Source organism: Paraphaeosphaeria sporulosa, assembly GCF_001642045.1.
Source record: "Paraphaeosphaeria sporulosa strain AP3s5-JAC2a unplaced genomic scaffold CC84scaffold_6, whole genome shotgun sequence".
Lineage (NCBI taxonomy): Eukaryota > Fungi > Ascomycota > Dothideomycetes > Pleosporales > Didymosphaeriaceae > Paraphaeosphaeria > Paraphaeosphaeria sporulosa.
Genome location: NW_017253365.1, coordinates 1697909 through 1714093, shown reverse-complemented (window position 1 = coordinate 1714093; position 16185 = coordinate 1697909). Strand labels below are relative to the sequence as shown.

General features: G+C 56.4%; 6 protein-coding genes across 6 annotated transcripts; 4 read left to right on the top strand and 2 right to left on the bottom strand.

Annotated features, from left to right (window-relative positions):
- Positions 1 to 1740: 1740 nt before the first annotated feature.
- On the bottom strand, positions 1741 to 3060 carry CC84DRAFT_1165283 (uncharacterized protein). The gene has a single exon (XM_018178684.1). The coding sequence runs from the start codon at positions 2736 to 2738 to the stop codon at positions 1983 to 1985; it is 756 nt and encodes a 251-aa protein (XP_018035291.1). The 5' UTR covers positions 2739 to 3060; the 3' UTR covers positions 1741 to 1982.
- Positions 3061 to 3383: 323 nt separating this feature from the next.
- Positions 3384 to 3799, top strand: CC84DRAFT_1094413 (40S ribosomal protein S30; the record flags this gene model as incomplete). Its single annotated transcript, XM_018174563.1, has 3 exons — positions 3384 to 3443; positions 3615 to 3719; positions 3776 to 3799. The coding sequence occupies 3 exons, from the start codon at positions 3384 to 3386 to the stop codon at positions 3797 to 3799; spliced, it is 189 nt and encodes a 62-aa protein (XP_018035290.1).
- A 646-nt stretch (positions 3800 to 4445) lies between these two features.
- On the top strand, positions 4446 to 5313 carry CC84DRAFT_1165281 (uncharacterized protein). Its single transcript, XM_018178683.1, has 4 exons — positions 4446 to 4560; positions 4613 to 4942; positions 4990 to 5017; positions 5068 to 5313. Exons 1-4 carry the CDS (start codon positions 4537 to 4539, stop codon positions 5133 to 5135), a joined length of 450 nt encoding a protein of 149 aa, XP_018035289.1. The 5' UTR covers positions 4446 to 4536; the 3' UTR covers positions 5136 to 5313.
- Positions 5314 to 5640: 327 nt separating this feature from the next.
- On the top strand, positions 5641 to 8643 carry CC84DRAFT_809335 (uncharacterized protein). Its single transcript, XM_018187505.1, has 3 exons — positions 5641 to 6668; positions 6727 to 8441; positions 8590 to 8643. Exons 1-3 carry the CDS (start codon positions 5849 to 5851, stop codon positions 8590 to 8592), a joined length of 2538 nt encoding a protein of 845 aa, XP_018035288.1. The 5' UTR covers positions 5641 to 5848; the 3' UTR covers positions 8593 to 8643.
- Positions 8644 to 11607: 2964 nt separating this feature from the next.
- Positions 11608 to 14355, top strand: CC84DRAFT_1147927 (uncharacterized protein; the record flags this gene model as incomplete). Its single annotated transcript, XM_018176611.1, has 2 exons — positions 11608 to 12214; positions 12812 to 14355. The coding sequence occupies 2 exons, from the start codon at positions 11608 to 11610 to the stop codon at positions 14353 to 14355; spliced, it is 2151 nt and encodes a 716-aa protein (XP_018035287.1).
- A 50-nt stretch (positions 14356 to 14405) lies between these two features.
- On the bottom strand, positions 14406 to 16084 carry CC84DRAFT_1165279 (uncharacterized protein). Its single transcript, XM_018178682.1, has 3 exons — positions 15599 to 16084; positions 15510 to 15542; positions 14406 to 15449 (listed from the first exon to the last, which is right to left on the bottom strand). The coding sequence occupies exons 1-3, from the start codon at positions 15873 to 15875 to the stop codon at positions 14884 to 14886; spliced, it is 876 nt and encodes a 291-aa protein (XP_018035286.1). The 5' UTR covers positions 15876 to 16084; the 3' UTR covers positions 14406 to 14883.
- Positions 16085 to 16185: the final 101 nt, after the last annotated feature.

Sequence of the window (16185 nt, the reverse complement as noted above, 5' to 3'; positions counted from 1 at the left end):
GGGAAGCTCATCCACGGCGAAAAAGTAACGAGATCTGGTCTGTCCCAAGACGCTCTGCCGCGTCGCCCTGATGCAAGATACCAGCCTGGATAGAAGGATTTGGCGGGCCCGACTCATCAGGCGAGCGAACATTACACGGACGCACTGGCCGGCGTTCACCCGCTGCAACTTGCTGATCTGATGCAGCCATGTGCACGAGGCGGGTCGGGGCTGCAGCGATATACGGTATAGATTCTTGGGAGGAGCGAAATTCGGCGAGGTAGTGGGATGCCGTCGGCGGCCGCGAGGCAGTCAGCAAATGTGGCCGGGATCGCGGGTCTGTACCGTGCAGCCGGCACGCTCAGCGTAGTGAAGGCTAGTCATGTGTGATGACATTGCCTTGGGATGCAGCGTGGCAAGAAGCAAGAATTGGTAGCTGTGTGATGGATGCGTCAAGTCGTACGATGGCAGCGTCATGCTCCGTAGGCAACGTCCCGACACAAGGGAAGCGACTGCGTAACCCGCCATGCGAATCGAGTCCGATTGGGATGCTACTCTGGCTGCTCTCGGCAGATCTCTGGGAGCTGCAGCCTCGCCAGGCGCCTTTCAGTGTTGTTGCTGCACACACGACCACACAGGCGCGCACAGCGACGTCGCACGCTGCTCCAGCCTTCATCCCGGCTACAGGGCAGGCTAGCCCACAAAAGGAAGATTCCACGACACCATTCTACGAGACCGTTGAGCCTCCTCCGCCCGCTTCAGCAACGTGGGAGCCCACCGCAGGCTGGCCCTGGCACAGGGATCATCTCTGTAGTGCACATCGTCCGGTCCCTAGCCAGGTTTCGCCAAGCGCTGGCCGCACGAGGCGCGGCCACATGTCACGGGAACTCAACGAGGGCTTGCTCGTAGCTCGTCGCTTGCCACAGCCAGGCGAGTCGTGCAGAGCCAGCGTTTCCGGTACGTCGGTTGCGACAGCGACAGCGCCGTCTTGGTCCCTGGAGATCGCAGGCACGCGCCCGTGGCTGCACCTTCGTTGCATCGGACGACAGGCTCCGGCGCTTGCATCGCGACCTGCGGCGCCCGCTTCATCATGGTTCGAGGCGAGTCGACGCGCCAGCGCAACATGTACTGCTGGCGACACTGAATCGCACGGCTTCGCGGTGGATCGCAATTCTGGCTTATCAGGTACGCCGCGAAGAAGGGCCGCAGGGCACATGGCAACTTGGAAAAGACCGCGCATCAGCCGCCCGGCATGCACGTAAAGTGGCGCGCCGAGCGTGATCTCCACCATCTCCAGGCCAGCTCCCGGAAGATCAGTGCAGGCAACTTCCGCTCTCCGGGGCCGAGTCATGCCTGTGTGTGTGTGTGTGTGTGTGTGTGTGTGTGTGTGTGTGTGTGTGTGTGTGTGTGTGTGTGTGTGTGGAAGCCATGTTCACAGGATACACGGGCACGTCATTTTATTCGGGCCTTTGGGCGCCTCAGAAAGCTACCAAACCTTCATGCGAGCGCTTCTCGGGGGTTTGTGCCTGGTCCTGGTGCGTTGCTGCCTGAGTGGGGCGCTCGTGGAATCAATGGAAGTCCGCGGGGATAGCCTCACCTCGCGTGCGCGGCGCAGGGAACATCGCAGGTCAATACGGTGTTTGCGCAGATGAAGGTGATGGGCGTGCGTCTGGGCGGTGGGCGGGTAAGCATATTTGGCGACTTGGTGCGCATTGGGATGTGGCTTGCAGTGTTGGATACGAAGGTAGGCAGGACCATGGCCATGGAAATTGAGAATGTGTGTTCGCGAACCGTAGTTGGTGAGATTACTCAGTGTAGTACATATGCAAGCCCCGTCGACAATCTGCCTGAGTCGCTGCGCTATGTGCATATGGCGGTTCTAGGTACAATCTATCACCGACGAACTCGCCGCATAGAAGCCGACAGTGTCACAACACGTGGCAGTCAAGTGTGGAACCAAGATGACTCGCCCGTGATACGGTGCTATCGTGGCGCTAGGTACCTCACAGCTCCAGCATCTCTTGCTTGTTGTCGACCAACCCAAACCACAATCTCCAGCTCCATGGCGAGTCCTCGCCCGGCAGCCTTGCCTTCTCGATTTCGTCCTGACTCACGCTCTGCCACTCTTCCAACGGAATCCACCCGATATACGCGCGATCCCCAAAGCCCCCAATCCAGTAGATCTCTTGCACAACAAGGCGCACCCACTTGCTAACGTGGATGCGGTTGCCCGGTAACCACGTAGCAGCATCGGGATGCTTCTTCACGAAGCAAGCAGCAATGTTCTCGTCCTTGACTTCCTCGTCCGTGAACTCCTCCAGATATCCAACAAGGTTGAAGCGCGGCACAGAAGCCACGCTGTACCAATGTTTATACGGCGCATGCCACCTTAGTGAGAGAGAGATGTTGGACCCCGCCTGGACGTTCTTGAACGAGGTCGCTATCGGGAGCTCGAGGATGGTGGGGTTGCCAGTGTCGGGCTCGCAGTTGGCGAAGTAGTCTGGCAAGCCGATGGGCGAGCCTCCTACATTTGAAGGGCGGTTCTCGGTGGCGTGTGTGGTAGGAAACACAGTGCTGAGCGTACCGACACGCTCTATGTCGAGGATGCGACGTGCTAGGACGGCGGACTCGTGTACGGTGGGAATCTTGAAGCCGGCCCCGTCGTGATAAATCTCATGCGCGGATTTATCGTGCCATGATGGGAGAGCGGATGCCGAGGCCAAGGAGATGAGGGGGAGAAGGGCGGGATCTAGACGCATGGTGCCTGATGTTTGTAGTTTGAAAGAAATATGTTGTAGTTAGAATGGAAAAAGGGTGGTACTATGCCCCCACGGCGCAGATTGAGGATAGAAGCAGAGGTACCCGAGGGAGGAAGAGTATCAATGGGTCGCAGTAGTGTATCGCATCACAAGATCACCCGAGCGCCTGCGTGGGGAATTCGGTTAGCTTCAAAGAGATTCGTTGTTGTGCTGGCGCTTTCGAGGGCGATGAAAAGGACGTGGAGAGTGCAGCGTATTCACGCACGTCGGTGAAATGCACATGTACAAGTCTTGTCCTGTAGGACTGACGTTGTCGAGAAGTCCCTCGCATGTCGTTCGGTGATCTCAGATCATCTGATTAGATTTGCCAAGACCACCCACAACCGCTCGGGCGATTTTTGGTCCACGACGTCGCCGCCGCCCGCACAGTCATCACTCGACCACGACAACCGCAACAACCCGTACGTATCCCTATCCATCGAAACCCGCTGCTCCTTCTGCAGAAAATCGCGGCTTGGCCATCCAACGCTTCCTCCGGGGTCTGCAGTGCCGTACACAAGGCTAACACTGTCTTTCGCCACATAGGGATAATATCGACCACCGACCGCGCACCCACATCACTCGTCGCAACCGAATACCGCAATCATGGGTAAAGTTCACGGATCCCTCGCTCGTGCCGGAAAGGTCAAGTCCCAGACGCCCAAGGTACGCATACTTGTCATATTAGAGTCACGAAGAAGGAACTGCGCAGGAGAATAAGCACAGCGCGAGCGCTGATGGAGAAGTATTTTCTGGGATATGAATGAATAGATGAAGCATCCCGAACTGCCTGGCTGGATTAGTTTAGGAAACGGCTCGCTGATATTACGTCTATAGGTTGAGCCTCAGGAGAAGAAGAAGACTCCCAAGGGCCGCGCCAAGAAGAGGCTCACATACACCCGCCGCTTCGTGAACGTCACCCTGACTGGTGGAAAGAGGAAGGTGCGCAGAGATAGCCCGTTGAATCACTCCAGCAGCGAATACTGACGCGTCTCTAGATGAACCCCAACCCTGGATCGTAGACAACGACGGAGACGGGAAAGAAATTATGTGGAATGCTCGCTCAATCATCTGTCATGAATTTGGTATCCTCGGGATGAAATATGACTCTGGATCAGAGGGACTGGGAGGCTCGGCACGGCATGGACGTAACCCGGCATGTCTATGTACTTGAGATCCCCCGGCTTTGGGAGGATAGGGGCATATTCAGGGCGTCAATGCACATTCGGCTTTTAAGCTGCAAATGAAACACCATTCATATGGTTCCACGTCACCACAGTTTCCGTCGTGTTTGGTCGACAATGTAGTGCTTTCTCCGTCTCGCCCATCCGAGGCGACGTATATGAAGTGATTATCAATCGGATGTGATATCGACCCCTTTGAAGGGAACAGTACTCAATTCCAAGTGCATCAAGGCGCTTTGAGACAAAAGAGTAGAGAGGCATGGCACAGTCGGCAGTCATTGATGCGGGCACTGACTGCGTTCTGTACTCAATATAAGCCTCATATCAGAAGACACTCTGGCAAGCTATTTGTTACCTGCTATTTCCATCAACACACGGAGAAGCACGCAACCCCACACTTGAGTAGTCGTTTGCAAAAAGCTTGGGCAGAGCTCCGGTGGCGTTATACCACATTAAGCGGACAAGCGCCGCGCGACGTCACTTCCGAACATCAGCTTCTGAAGCTCCTCTGCACAGCTACGTTCCAACGCAACAAACCATCCAGCTACTGAAAATTATCGTCCCACACCGCCATCATGTTCAAGCGAATCTTTGGAGAGGTGCGTACGTGTTCAATTGGATGCAGATCAACTTCACTGACAATGCCTGCAGCATGGCGCGAAGAACGTCGTGACCCTCTTCCACAAGCCGTCGAGCACCGCCTCCACCCGTGTGCTTACTCTCCTCAAGCAAACCAATGCGCAGTCAGTAGCGCATGCTACGGAAGACCAAGCAAGCTCCCACCAGGCACAGGACAAGGCTGAACGTATGGAATTTGAGCTCGACGTGACCGAGGCGCCGCCTACCGCCGATCAGCTCAAATCGATCCTCGATTATCTGGGTGGATCTGGGGCTGCGTCCAAGGTCGTTTCGGGGGCACAAGATGAGACAGATGCGATGCGGAGGTTGAAGGCAGACGGCGAGACGTTCTTGCGGCCAGTAGTGAGTGCCGCCCTACACCCACGTTTTCATATGCTGACCAACAACAGGTGGTGGACTGGAATCAAGGCAAAGCAGGCATGTTCAACATTTCAGCAATTTCCAGTTGGTAGTGCTAACCTCCACAGTCGTGGGAGAGAGCGAGTCCGAGATTCTATCGATGCTCCGCTCGATATCCAAGGACAACAAGGCGTGATACCATAGCAATGGTTCAGCTCTGTACATAGGGTCGACGGGAATGGCCATGTTTTGTTGGGCATCTAGTGGGTCCCTCGCACACGTGCCAGATTAAGAGCAAACGAAAAGTGGGAAGCGACGGGTGGCTGCACAATATTAGCGCAAGAATCTCCAATCTGAAATAAATGTCTCATTGATTCATTCGTCTTGTACCGGAGTGAGGTACCATGGTGCGTGTTTAGAGGTGGCATACGTGCTGTTCCTCGTTCCCGGGAACCTGGTGCATCGCCTGCAGCTGCATTGAAGCTTGCTTGATTCTGCGTCCACTAACTATCGGTTTGGTCTGCTTCTGTCTCTTCTCATCCATTTTGCTGCTTTTCAGATGGGTGGTTCGCTGCGCTGAAGGAAGTTGGTGAGGCCTGAGGCCAAAGTCCCAGGCTGTCGACCAAATTTCCAACTTTCAGCTTCACCGCTGCCTTTTGGTCGAGCACACACGGTTGCCAGGTGAGGGACGCGCGCCTTCCCCATTTTCACACAGGTATCAAAACCCTCGGTATTCTGTTCGACTTCACCTCCCGCACCTTCCGCCTCACCTCACCCACCACCCTTTCTTTTCTGGCGTTTTCGGTGTCCTGGCGTCACATCTACTTGTGCATTTCTTCGACCGATCGTCTCTCTCTTTTGTCAACTCCTTAAGTGCTCTTTTGCTGTATCATAAACAGCATCTCCGTCATGGCGAATGTCGAGCGTCCACCGTCAGCGGCACCACCAGCAGCAGCGCCTACGTCAACCCCCGATAGCACGCCCGCTACCGGTAAGGCTGCTCTGCATACCGCGCCGCCAGTTTCTTCCCCCGCCAGTTCAGAGAAGACGGCCATTGCCGCTGCGTGCTCAACTCGCGTGTCTCCGCGTCTGCGCAGGATGAACGCGCAACCTGGAACAGGCGCTGCTGTCTTCTCTACCGACGGTGGCCGCCACCCACATCGCAACCCTCCTTTCCCTCCCGCACCGGTCATAGTCCGGAGCGACAAGACCCAAGGCGTATTCGAGTTCGCCGGCTACTGGCGCGAGAAATGTCCCGAGTTCTACCATTGCTTCTTCCCAAGCGCCGGATGGACGATCACCGACCTTTGGGACGATGCCGATATCCACCTCGAGTCACCTGGCTTTCTAGAAGACGTCCTTGGCGCTATCTGCCACGATAATCTGGTTTCGGTCACGAAATTTGCACAGGCATGGGGTCCGCTAAACCCTGAGAAGCTCGAAAAGCTCGCAAAGTATACCGATCTTATGTATGACACGAACGATCAATTCGCTATCGTCGACGAGATCTTTACCAAAGGCGAGCAGGATGATTGCCCGCGTCACTTTCTCTACCATACTACGTGGGCCTTGCGGCATGGAATGCAGATGTACATGGTGAAGCATCATGCAGCGCAGTCTGCGAGCCCTGTTGGACTTACATGCAAAGCACAGCCGTTGTCTCCTACGATCAATGACCGCAGGACAACTGCAGAGCTCAGTCATAAGTCGGCGGTAATTGTCAGGCCACGTAATACACCCCCCAAACCTCCTCTTCCGATTGCACGCTCCTGTTCTAACATGCGCAGAATCAGCGTTTCCTGGATCGTCAAACTCAGTGCCTGGGCCCGTTCAGTCTGCGCCAAATGCCCCGCTCATGCGGCAGCCATCCTTTCCCTCATCGCATATACAGAGAACCCTCCCTCATGCAGGTGATTTTCTCATCATGGGCCATTGTGCACCTATGATCCCAGTACCATATCCTGGACCACCTCGTCATAACAAGCGGCGCGATCGGCCAGGGACTAATTCGTACACCCAAACACCACACATGCACGGCTTTGTGGAAAACGGTCGTATGCCTTCTGGCGAACATCCGCGACATCTCTCTGGCCCTTCCCTGCATGGTGGTACTGTTCATCGGTATGGACCGCCCATGCCAGGCCCATTCAATCCATTTCCTCCCGGGGCACGTCTTCCATCGAATACCTCGGTGACATCACCACCTATGCACCCGAACCAAGTGGACCATATGGAAATGATGTCACGGGTTGCGATGTTTCCTCCGCCGGGACCAATTCTGCCTCAGCTACATGACTCAGCTTATCAGCAGTACGCGCCTACACCATTCATGGACATGTCGAACAACCTCCAATACCCGCAGGGTCGTGACACGGATGCTCCCGGAATGCAGCGAAGCAACAGTCAGTCCACCAAGACATCTGGGCTTTTCAATCCCTATGGTGCAGAGCGTCCGGACAAGGCTGGATTTACGACTACAGGTCCCCGGAAAGGAGGTCGTGGGAACTACTCGAACAATGCAGACCGAGGCCGTAAGTCCTCAGCAGGTACCTTTGACCGGTCTCTGTACGGTTCGTACCCGTCAGATTCCGCGGAAAATGGCATGCGAGGCGGTAGTGGTCAATTTTTTGAGGGTACCCAGGTACGTCAATTGAGCAATGGCCTTGAGGTGGATCCGAGTATAGTCAACGACAAGCAATTCGGCTGCTCCTACGACTTCATTGGCCCACAGAATAACACCGTCCGTCTGCTCTACGTCAAGAATCTGCCTAAGGAAGTTGATGCATCAGAGCTCAGAGTCGCGTTCCTAGAATCTACGGGTGTCGGACCTGAATCAGTACAGATTAAGCGCAATTTCGACTCCAAAGACTTCACCCAGGCTTTCGTCAGCTTCGACACTGTAGACGAAGCGAGAACTGCTCTGGAGGCTGTGAATGCTAAGAACTTGAAGTTTAGAGATCGAGAACTGCACGTCAGCGTTGCTCGGCGTTACTTTCAATATCCAATGTCTTCGCAACAACCTCGCGGAGCATCTCATGAGTTTCGTCGCCCGGCCGAGAGTAACGTTGCATCAGTGGGGTCGATCCAGTATTCACCTCAGGATGCTAGGAGCGACCTGCATCGTGCGAACAAGCTACAACAACCTGAATATCCGGCAACACGTGGAAGCCCGGAAGCGCGAAAGGCCAAAAAGATTTTACCTAAAAAGAAGAACCATAGCGCACATGAGGACCGTCAGAGTGAGATCGGGGAGGCTTCACATCCTTCGTCGAACGCCATTTCAACCTTCGAGGCTGCAGACAGCACTAGACAAGATGAGCCATCTTTACAAGACAAAAATACCGATACGAGCGCAGGCACAGCCGTTAGAGCGCCTATCGAAGAAGTTCCCAGCAATGTCCCAGTAAAAGGTTTCGTGAATATTTCGGAGGAAACACCCAGCAATGGCGTGGAGGCAGCACTAGGCAACACTGTAGATGAAACACCCATAGACATGACCACAGTGGACACGATCGCAGAAGCACACACTGCAGCAGCATCCGAGCTTCCGCAAGGCCCTCCGCAGACCAGTGCACAGGCAGCCCCCGAGAACATTTTCGAGTCGATACCTGCCGAATATCAAGATGCTCTGCTGTGCTCGCCTACAAAAGTAACTTTACCGCTTCCAGCCGATCAAGTGGAGGTTTCCAATGAGGAGCCGAATGCCGTTGGCTCTGCTAAAAACTCGCAAGTCCAAGAGATCACCGCGAATTCTTCAGCACAAGACGAAACGCCGTCTGATGATGATCAAAAGAACGATCTCAGCTTTCATTCTGCCCAAGAATCGCAGCCAGGTGGCGATGATGACGACGCTCAGAAAGTTACTGGTGCAAGCGCTACCAACATCGAGACGGACCTGTCTTCTCAGGCAGCTCCCGACGAAGCCCATGAAGTGGCAGGTCTCCAACGCTGTGAGGAAGCCAACGATCTCGAGCTAGGTGCTACCGTGCTTCAGGGACCACGCAACACATATATCCCAACAACTTCAGAACTGTATCAGACTCTGAATGAGACAGCGAAAAAGCAGGGTATCAAGCAAATCGAATCACTCAATCCATACTCAAGGACCTTTAGGGCTTTGCAGAAGAAGGAAAAGCAGGCCAAGAAGAAAGAGAAGAAGAAGGGCAAAGTCGAGGCGCCGGTCACGACAGAGAGCCATGCCAACGATACACCATCGGAGGCAAAGGGAGGCGCACCCAACTCCAACGGCACGAAGAAGGATCCTGCGCAGGAGCAGAGCGACGAGGATTCAGGTAACCAGTCGCGTCGTATGAGCTATGTTGCACCGAAGCAGAACCTGGAAGCTCAACAGCCTGTGGAGGTTCAAGAAAGCAAGGTGGCATTGGAGCAGGCCGGACCTCATCAGACTGTGCAGTGTCATGAGAAGGATGACGCGCAGGCCAACAGTGTCGAGACTGTGGACCCGTCCATCGAGCTTGCCACGCGACAAAAAGCCCCAGAGCAGGGTCAGGTGATGGAGAAGAAGCCCAAGAAGGCCCCTTCAGCAATTGCTGTCCCTAATCTGGATCTGCTGCCTCGGGCGCTACGGCCGACGAGCGCAGGGACACCCCCACATACAGCTTACTTCTCGGCAAAGTCGCCTACCCCAGAGAAAGCACATGTAGTAAGAGAAGTCGACGAAGTGCCTCAAAACCAAGAGATGGTCGAAGGTAAGGGCTTCCCCCTCAACGAGTATGAGCTTTTCTGACCACCTCAGGCCCAGCCGAGATGGCTGCGCCACACGATTCAGTGTCGATTGCTAGCTCTACCACGCTTCGCGGGAGTCCTCCACCGATGTCGCTGAGTCCGACTGCCAATGAGTTTCATACACCGCTACAGACACCGACGGCCCTAGGCACAGCCCTGGGAGAAGCGGCCAAGAAGAACAAGAAGAAGAAAAAGAGCAAGAAGAAGTCGGGAAATGCATCATTGAGTGAGCCACTGCAGCAGGAGCCGTTCCATGATCAGCTCAGCCATATCGAGAACACCAAGACGGGCTACTACTCGCTCCGTAACGACCAACTTCCGGCACGGGAGGTGTTGGAGCGGAGGGATGACAAGGTGTGTGTCTTCCCCCGCTCCTAGCGCACCTGCAGCAGCGCGCTGAGAGGATATCAAGGGGGCCAGGGGACTTATCCTCAAAGTCCAGGCATACGTGAAAGAAAAGGCGGCTAGCTACGCTCGCGATAGCGGAAAGCGTGTGGAGCAAGGGCAACCGGAAGGAGGCGGTATAAATTGATGGCTGAGGATGTGGAGTGAATGGTAATGGGACACGGGTGAGTGGAGGAACGACGTAGCAGGGCGAGAAAGGTATGTGGGAGGGGTACAACACTCCGAAAAGCAGGCACTGTGCCTCGGGAGCAAAGTAGGTCAGACTGGGTTTTTGTGCTTTTATGGACAGTATGCCTTGATGCGGACGTTTGCTAGGAGCATGATGATGGACATAAGTTAGGCATGGGAATGGGGTATGGAATCTGATTCGAGGGGCCCCGGATGGATATAAGGCGGGGATAAGGAAGGATAGGGTTGATGATGGCTCTCTCTGGCGTCGATAAACTCGAACAAAATTCAAAAGTAAAGAGGCTCCGGGTGATGTACATACAATGCAAGGTGGCGTTCTGCGGGAAGTTGGGCTGGATTGCAGTTCAGACACTACCAGATGTGTGCTCTTCCCCGGCACTCGGCAACAAGCGTACACATGCGGAAACCACGGAAGCAGTGCGAGCAGGGCGAAAGTCCGCCTTAGCCGGGTAGCGCAGAGTGAAGCGTAGAAGGGAGGTCACGAAGTGCATGGTTGCAGGTATAGTGCGGCTCTGCTGAGGCGGGGTTGTGGTAGTGTGGTGGCTGTGCGCTGTGGAGGAGGGCTAGTGTGGCGGAGGGGTTTTGGTCTTACCGCTTGTTCGGAGGGTGCCGGGAGCGACTGCGGGTCAGTTGCTGTGCGAAAGGAAACAAGGGCAAAGCGCAGGACACTGTAATGCACAATGGCTATCCGAGTGGGTTGGGGAAGACTGTAACGTGGCACGAAGGCAGGTCCAGGCACCTGGGCATTGCAGCTCTTACACGTTGGCGACCGTGGCTGGGCGTGAAGCCGGGCGCTGGCAAAGGCAGCGGGCATGGTACTGTTTCTCGCGCAAAGAGGCAGAGAGAGCTGCCCGAACGACGTGCTTGGCCACGGGTAGACAGGGCGGGTCACGAAGCAGAGGGTGGGCTTGGGCGGTCAGGAGCTTAGCGACCATGCTGTTTCGGCATGGTGCCCAGCGGGTAGGGTGGACCCTGGGGCTGGTAGGAAGCTGCAAGCGACGGGGAGAGATGCGTCAGAATGCGCCTGTACTGCAGCCAAAGTCCACGGCTCCGCTATTGATATTACTGCGTGCCCTGCGCTATGTGAGCGCGCAATTCCCCTCGCCCTGTCCTGCCTTGCAACACCCAAAACCCTCGACACCCCGTGCAATCCCAGGACCGGTTGTTGCTGCTCGCCTGACCTCGGTCGGTCACATAGAAGCCCACAGTGCATGGCTTACTCCCACCACGACGCCCGCTACACCTACGAACCGAGCCATGGGTCGTCTTACCGGACGTCTCGCGACACTGACGCATACTCGAGGCGCCCACCGCCCCCGCAGCCCGCCATGAGGAACAGCTACAACGAGCCCGGCGCCTACCACTCCACGCCCTACTACACCTACGAGCCCCGCCATCCCGCGCCGCCGCCCCGCGTACCGCCACACTCGGCACGATACAGGAACCGATGGCCGCCTTCGCCCAGCGTCGAAGACGAGACGGCGGCGTTGACCCGCGAGGTGCGCTCGTCGGTGGGGTCGGGTTCGGTGGTCGACGACGGTGAAGCGAAAACGCGGGGCACTGTCGATCAGTACCCCATCATCCAGGAGATGGAGCAGCCCGCCAACGACGAGCGCCGCTTCGTGCTCGTGTCGGACCCGATCCCAGATGGCGGCACGCCAGGGGACAGGAGGCGCAGGAGCGTCGCCGACCGGGGGGGCATGGCCCACTTGAAGACGGACCTCGATGACGCGCCACTGGTCGCCGAACGCACCTCCACACCATACGCCTACACGAAGCCGCAGAAGGAGTCGCTGGCGCTCTCGCCCGGCGAGTACTACTTGTCGCCCGAGACCGTCGCGCCCTCGTCGTCGAGCATCCCGAGATCCCTTCCCGCCCGGAACCGCACCGACGCGCGCGACCAGAATACCAAGCCAGCAAAACAAGTTCCCCTCCGTCCCCAGCAGACTACTCCCCCTCGGCCGCCGTCGCCCACCAAGAACAAAGAAGATGTCTTCGACGACTCCGATGCCGATTCAGACACATCCCATCTCCGCACCGAACGACGGCCGGCGCGGTACAGCTTCGTGAAGAGCGACTTGCAGAAGGAAGACCTCAGGACCAATGTTTTGGACAACCAGGCCAAGTCGGAGCGGAGGAGACGGGAAGCCTCTCCGCCCAAGACGTCCCGACGTGAAGCATACGCCCAAGGAAGCAAAGAGGGCTCTTCATCATCGTCGTCATCAAAGCAGAACACCCCAGCATCCGATTCACCGAGGTCTTCCAACTCGTCACTGAACGGAGAGTCCAGAAAGCCCAGACCAGCTCCCTTAGAGGCAGCCACCGTGAGGAGCTCAAAGTACCCATCTTCTCGTCCGAGTTCGCCGCGGCTCAACAAGGACCAGTCCCCTCCACGCTCACCGCGTCTGCCACCCCGCCGACCGCCCTCGCCGAACACATCCAGACCGTCGTCAAGATCTGGACAACCCTCTTCTCCCCTATCCCCATCGCGCCCTAGAGCAGAGGATGCTCCAAGAGTGCCCATCACGGAAGCGGACTGGCATGCGACCTATCCCCCTGCGACCGACAGGTCTAGGCCAACCACGCGCCCTGAGCGATATGAGACTATGCCAGTGCCGCCAATGCCACAGATCAATGTCAAAAGTCCATCCCCTGCAAGAGCAGCAAGGGCCGAGAACCCGTTACCATACCCAGTTGATGATAGACCTACCGAAGCCTTCATGCCACCCGAAGAACAGTTCCAGCACGACCACGCTTATGCCTCCTACACACCTATCACGTCATCCCCAAGAATGGACCGTCTGGACTCACCCATCTTCAGCTCACCTCGCGAGCGCCAATCAGGCTTTCGTCCTCAGCCTAGCAGCCGGAAAAACACCACAGATGACGTGCCTCGCTCGCCGCGGGTGAGGTCTAACAGTGTTCGGTCACAGAACGATGATGACGGAGCGCGCAAAGAGAGAAGGACCGCTGTGCCTCTTAGCCTGGATAGACCTCTGCCTTCCTGTCCGCGGTCTGAGCCATCATCCAAGTACACCGACTGGTATACCCTCCAGAACTGTCCCAGCTTCGACATCTGTCCTAGCTGCTACGAAGGTGTCTTCTCCGACACCCCGTTCTCGAGGTATTTCACCCAAGGTCGTCGGTACGAGCGGCCCGTCGAGCGATTTTGCGACTTCAGCAGTCCATGGATGCGGCTGGCCTGGCTTTTGACAATTAAGCAACGTCGACAGTCCCCCGATCTACTGTACACTCTCGCCACCATCGCTGATCAAGAGCGACCGTGCCCAGGTGACCGCGAGCTTGGAACGGACCATGCTGTCTGGTACGGGGTATCCGACCCCCGTGACGGTATCCATGTCGCCAACTTCGCCCTCTGTCCCTGCGATCTCAGAATGGTCGAAGAGCTCTTCCCCAGCATCAAGGGCTACTTCACGCGCATCCCAGCAAGCACCAGCCCTTACGCTATCCCGCCAACATACACGTGCAGCCTCCGCGTCAAGTCCCGCCGCTTCCCAAAGTACCTAGATCTCCTTGTCGAGCTCGACGCTGAGGCCCAAGCCCACAACCAGCACCCGCACATCGCCCGCTTCGTACAGCTTGCGCGTGAACACGCCTTCAAAGCCGAGTGCCAGCGCGACAAGCCGCTACTCCGCAAAGCGTGGCACTTTATGCCCGTACTTCCCGAATTTACTGTCTGCCAAGAATGCTTCGACGAGCTCATCTGGCCGCATCTTGCGCCTCCTTCCTCATCGTCACCTTCCACTCCATCTACCATTCCAAAGCTTTTCACCCGCACCATCCAGCCCGTGCCCGGCGAAGACCTGGAGCTCGGGTCCAGCTGCTGCCTGTACAGTCCGCGGATGCGCGCTATCTTCGAGACTGCGGTGCGGGAGGAGAACTTTGGTTATCTGGAGCGCAAGGCGCTGGAGAGGAAGAGGGCGGAGGTGCGGCTGGGACGGGAGAGGAGGGATATTCTGGGGTGGATGGATGGGTTGGAGAGGGGGACGTGGGAGTGGGAGAAAGCGAAGGTGGAGTTGAGGGAGAACGAGGATGAGTGGAGGGCGTGGGAGTAGGGTGGCGTGGTGAAGTGGGGACGAGTATGACTGATGAATAACGAAGTACGACTGGTAATGACAATTATCTTTACTTGAGATGGATAGCTTGTGTCCGAAACTCAATTACAATATGTACATCTGTTTCGGCACCGCGTCGAGCTCCTAAATGGCGGTCTGCCACGGCTTGCAAAAGCACACGAAGCCTCACGAACGATAGGTACGTGAGAATTGTAGTTCTCCCATCCTGTCGAAGCTTTGAGCTCGGCCTGAATAAGCAGACAAATGAGGTAACTCTCGAGGTGGCGCTACGTGCTTGATTTCGTTTCTCTCCGGCCTTGAACACCACAAGAAGGCAGGTTTTGCCATGATTCTGGTCCATGATCGTTGAACTACTATGATGAGGACCCACTCGCAATTCCGATCTGTTCATGAGACGTGGATCTTGTCTTCGAATGGAGCTTGCGACTACATTGGCGTTCTGTCAGCAGTGGGAGTGATGTCGCACGGTGGTCTCGAGATCGTTTGCCGCCACAGATGATTCAATCTTCATTCGCGCCAACTCTTCTGTGTAAGCTGGCCCTGACCATTCCTGAATTTTATCTGCTCGCCGCCACCTCCCTCCAGCTCCTGCGGCACCATTCTGTGCTCGACTTCCTGGGGCGCCGAGTCACCGTCTACCTCGTGTAGAGGTATCAGATGGCCCTTCCGGTAGGGTGCTCCCTCGGCTGCCCTGCGTTTCTTCTTGCGGCGCAGAAACAGGAAGACTGAGAGGGCGCCGAGGATGACGACGGCGAGGCCGACGCCGACGCCTGCGCCAACTGCTGTGCTGAGATGTGATGAGGATGAAGGCGACGACGATGACGACGACGACGACGAAGAAGAAGAAGAAGAACTAGACGACGCGGTAGCCGTAGACGGATGCGCCGAGGAGGTTGTCGGCGTTGCCGAATTGCTGGCTGGGCTACCCGTCGCGGTGGCCGAGCTGAGCGGTAAAGTGGTGACGAAGGTCGCGGCATCGAGTTCGAAGAGGGAGGTTTTCGAGCAGTCGCAGCCACTGGCGCCATAGCAGCAGTACCGGTTGTCGTAGCAGCTTTGCACGAGGGGTTCTTTCACTATAGGCCGTTGTGTTAGCCGGGAGGTGCTGGAGGCGCGCAGAAAGACCATGTACGTACGACTGTTGCACCCTGAAAAACAATTCTCGGTATCTGTTTGCTTGGTCAGACGCTGTCATGTCACCATGTTTGGGTGGAACGCAACCAACCCCAGTTCTGATCAGTGCAGCCAGGTTGATATGTATCGACATCAATCGACGCATTCCGGCCTGCTGCACTGGGTCCGTATTTGCACAGCCCGTTGCTCAGACAAATGTCCCCCGCGTCGCAGCATATGCCGTCGGCTTGCGAATCGGAGGTGCACGGGAGCTGGTGCGTCTGGTCGCCGCTGCCGTCGAAGCATTTCTTGGATGCGGCTACAGTAGAATCGAGTTGCGAGAGGCCTAATAGAACTACGAAGAGGGAGACATGATGATTTCTGCCCATTGTCGTGATCGAGGTAGCGAGCATTCACACAAGAATCGTGGTAGGTAGTTCTTGAGATCGCGATGAACGCATCGAAATAGACGGCATCGAAGGCACGATACGGCGGGTACAATACGGTCTTATTAGCGACCGAGCCAGAATGGGCTGAGCAACATGGCATCGTTCTTGTTGTAACCACTCTCAGCTAAAGGTGGATAGCGCGTCAGAGAAAGCCGTAGGGCGCGGTTCGCTGGCCAGACATTGCTCGCGGCGTGTGCTTGTTTCCGCCGTGGGGCTTGAAGTGACAAGCCGCTAGGAGCCGGCTCACATG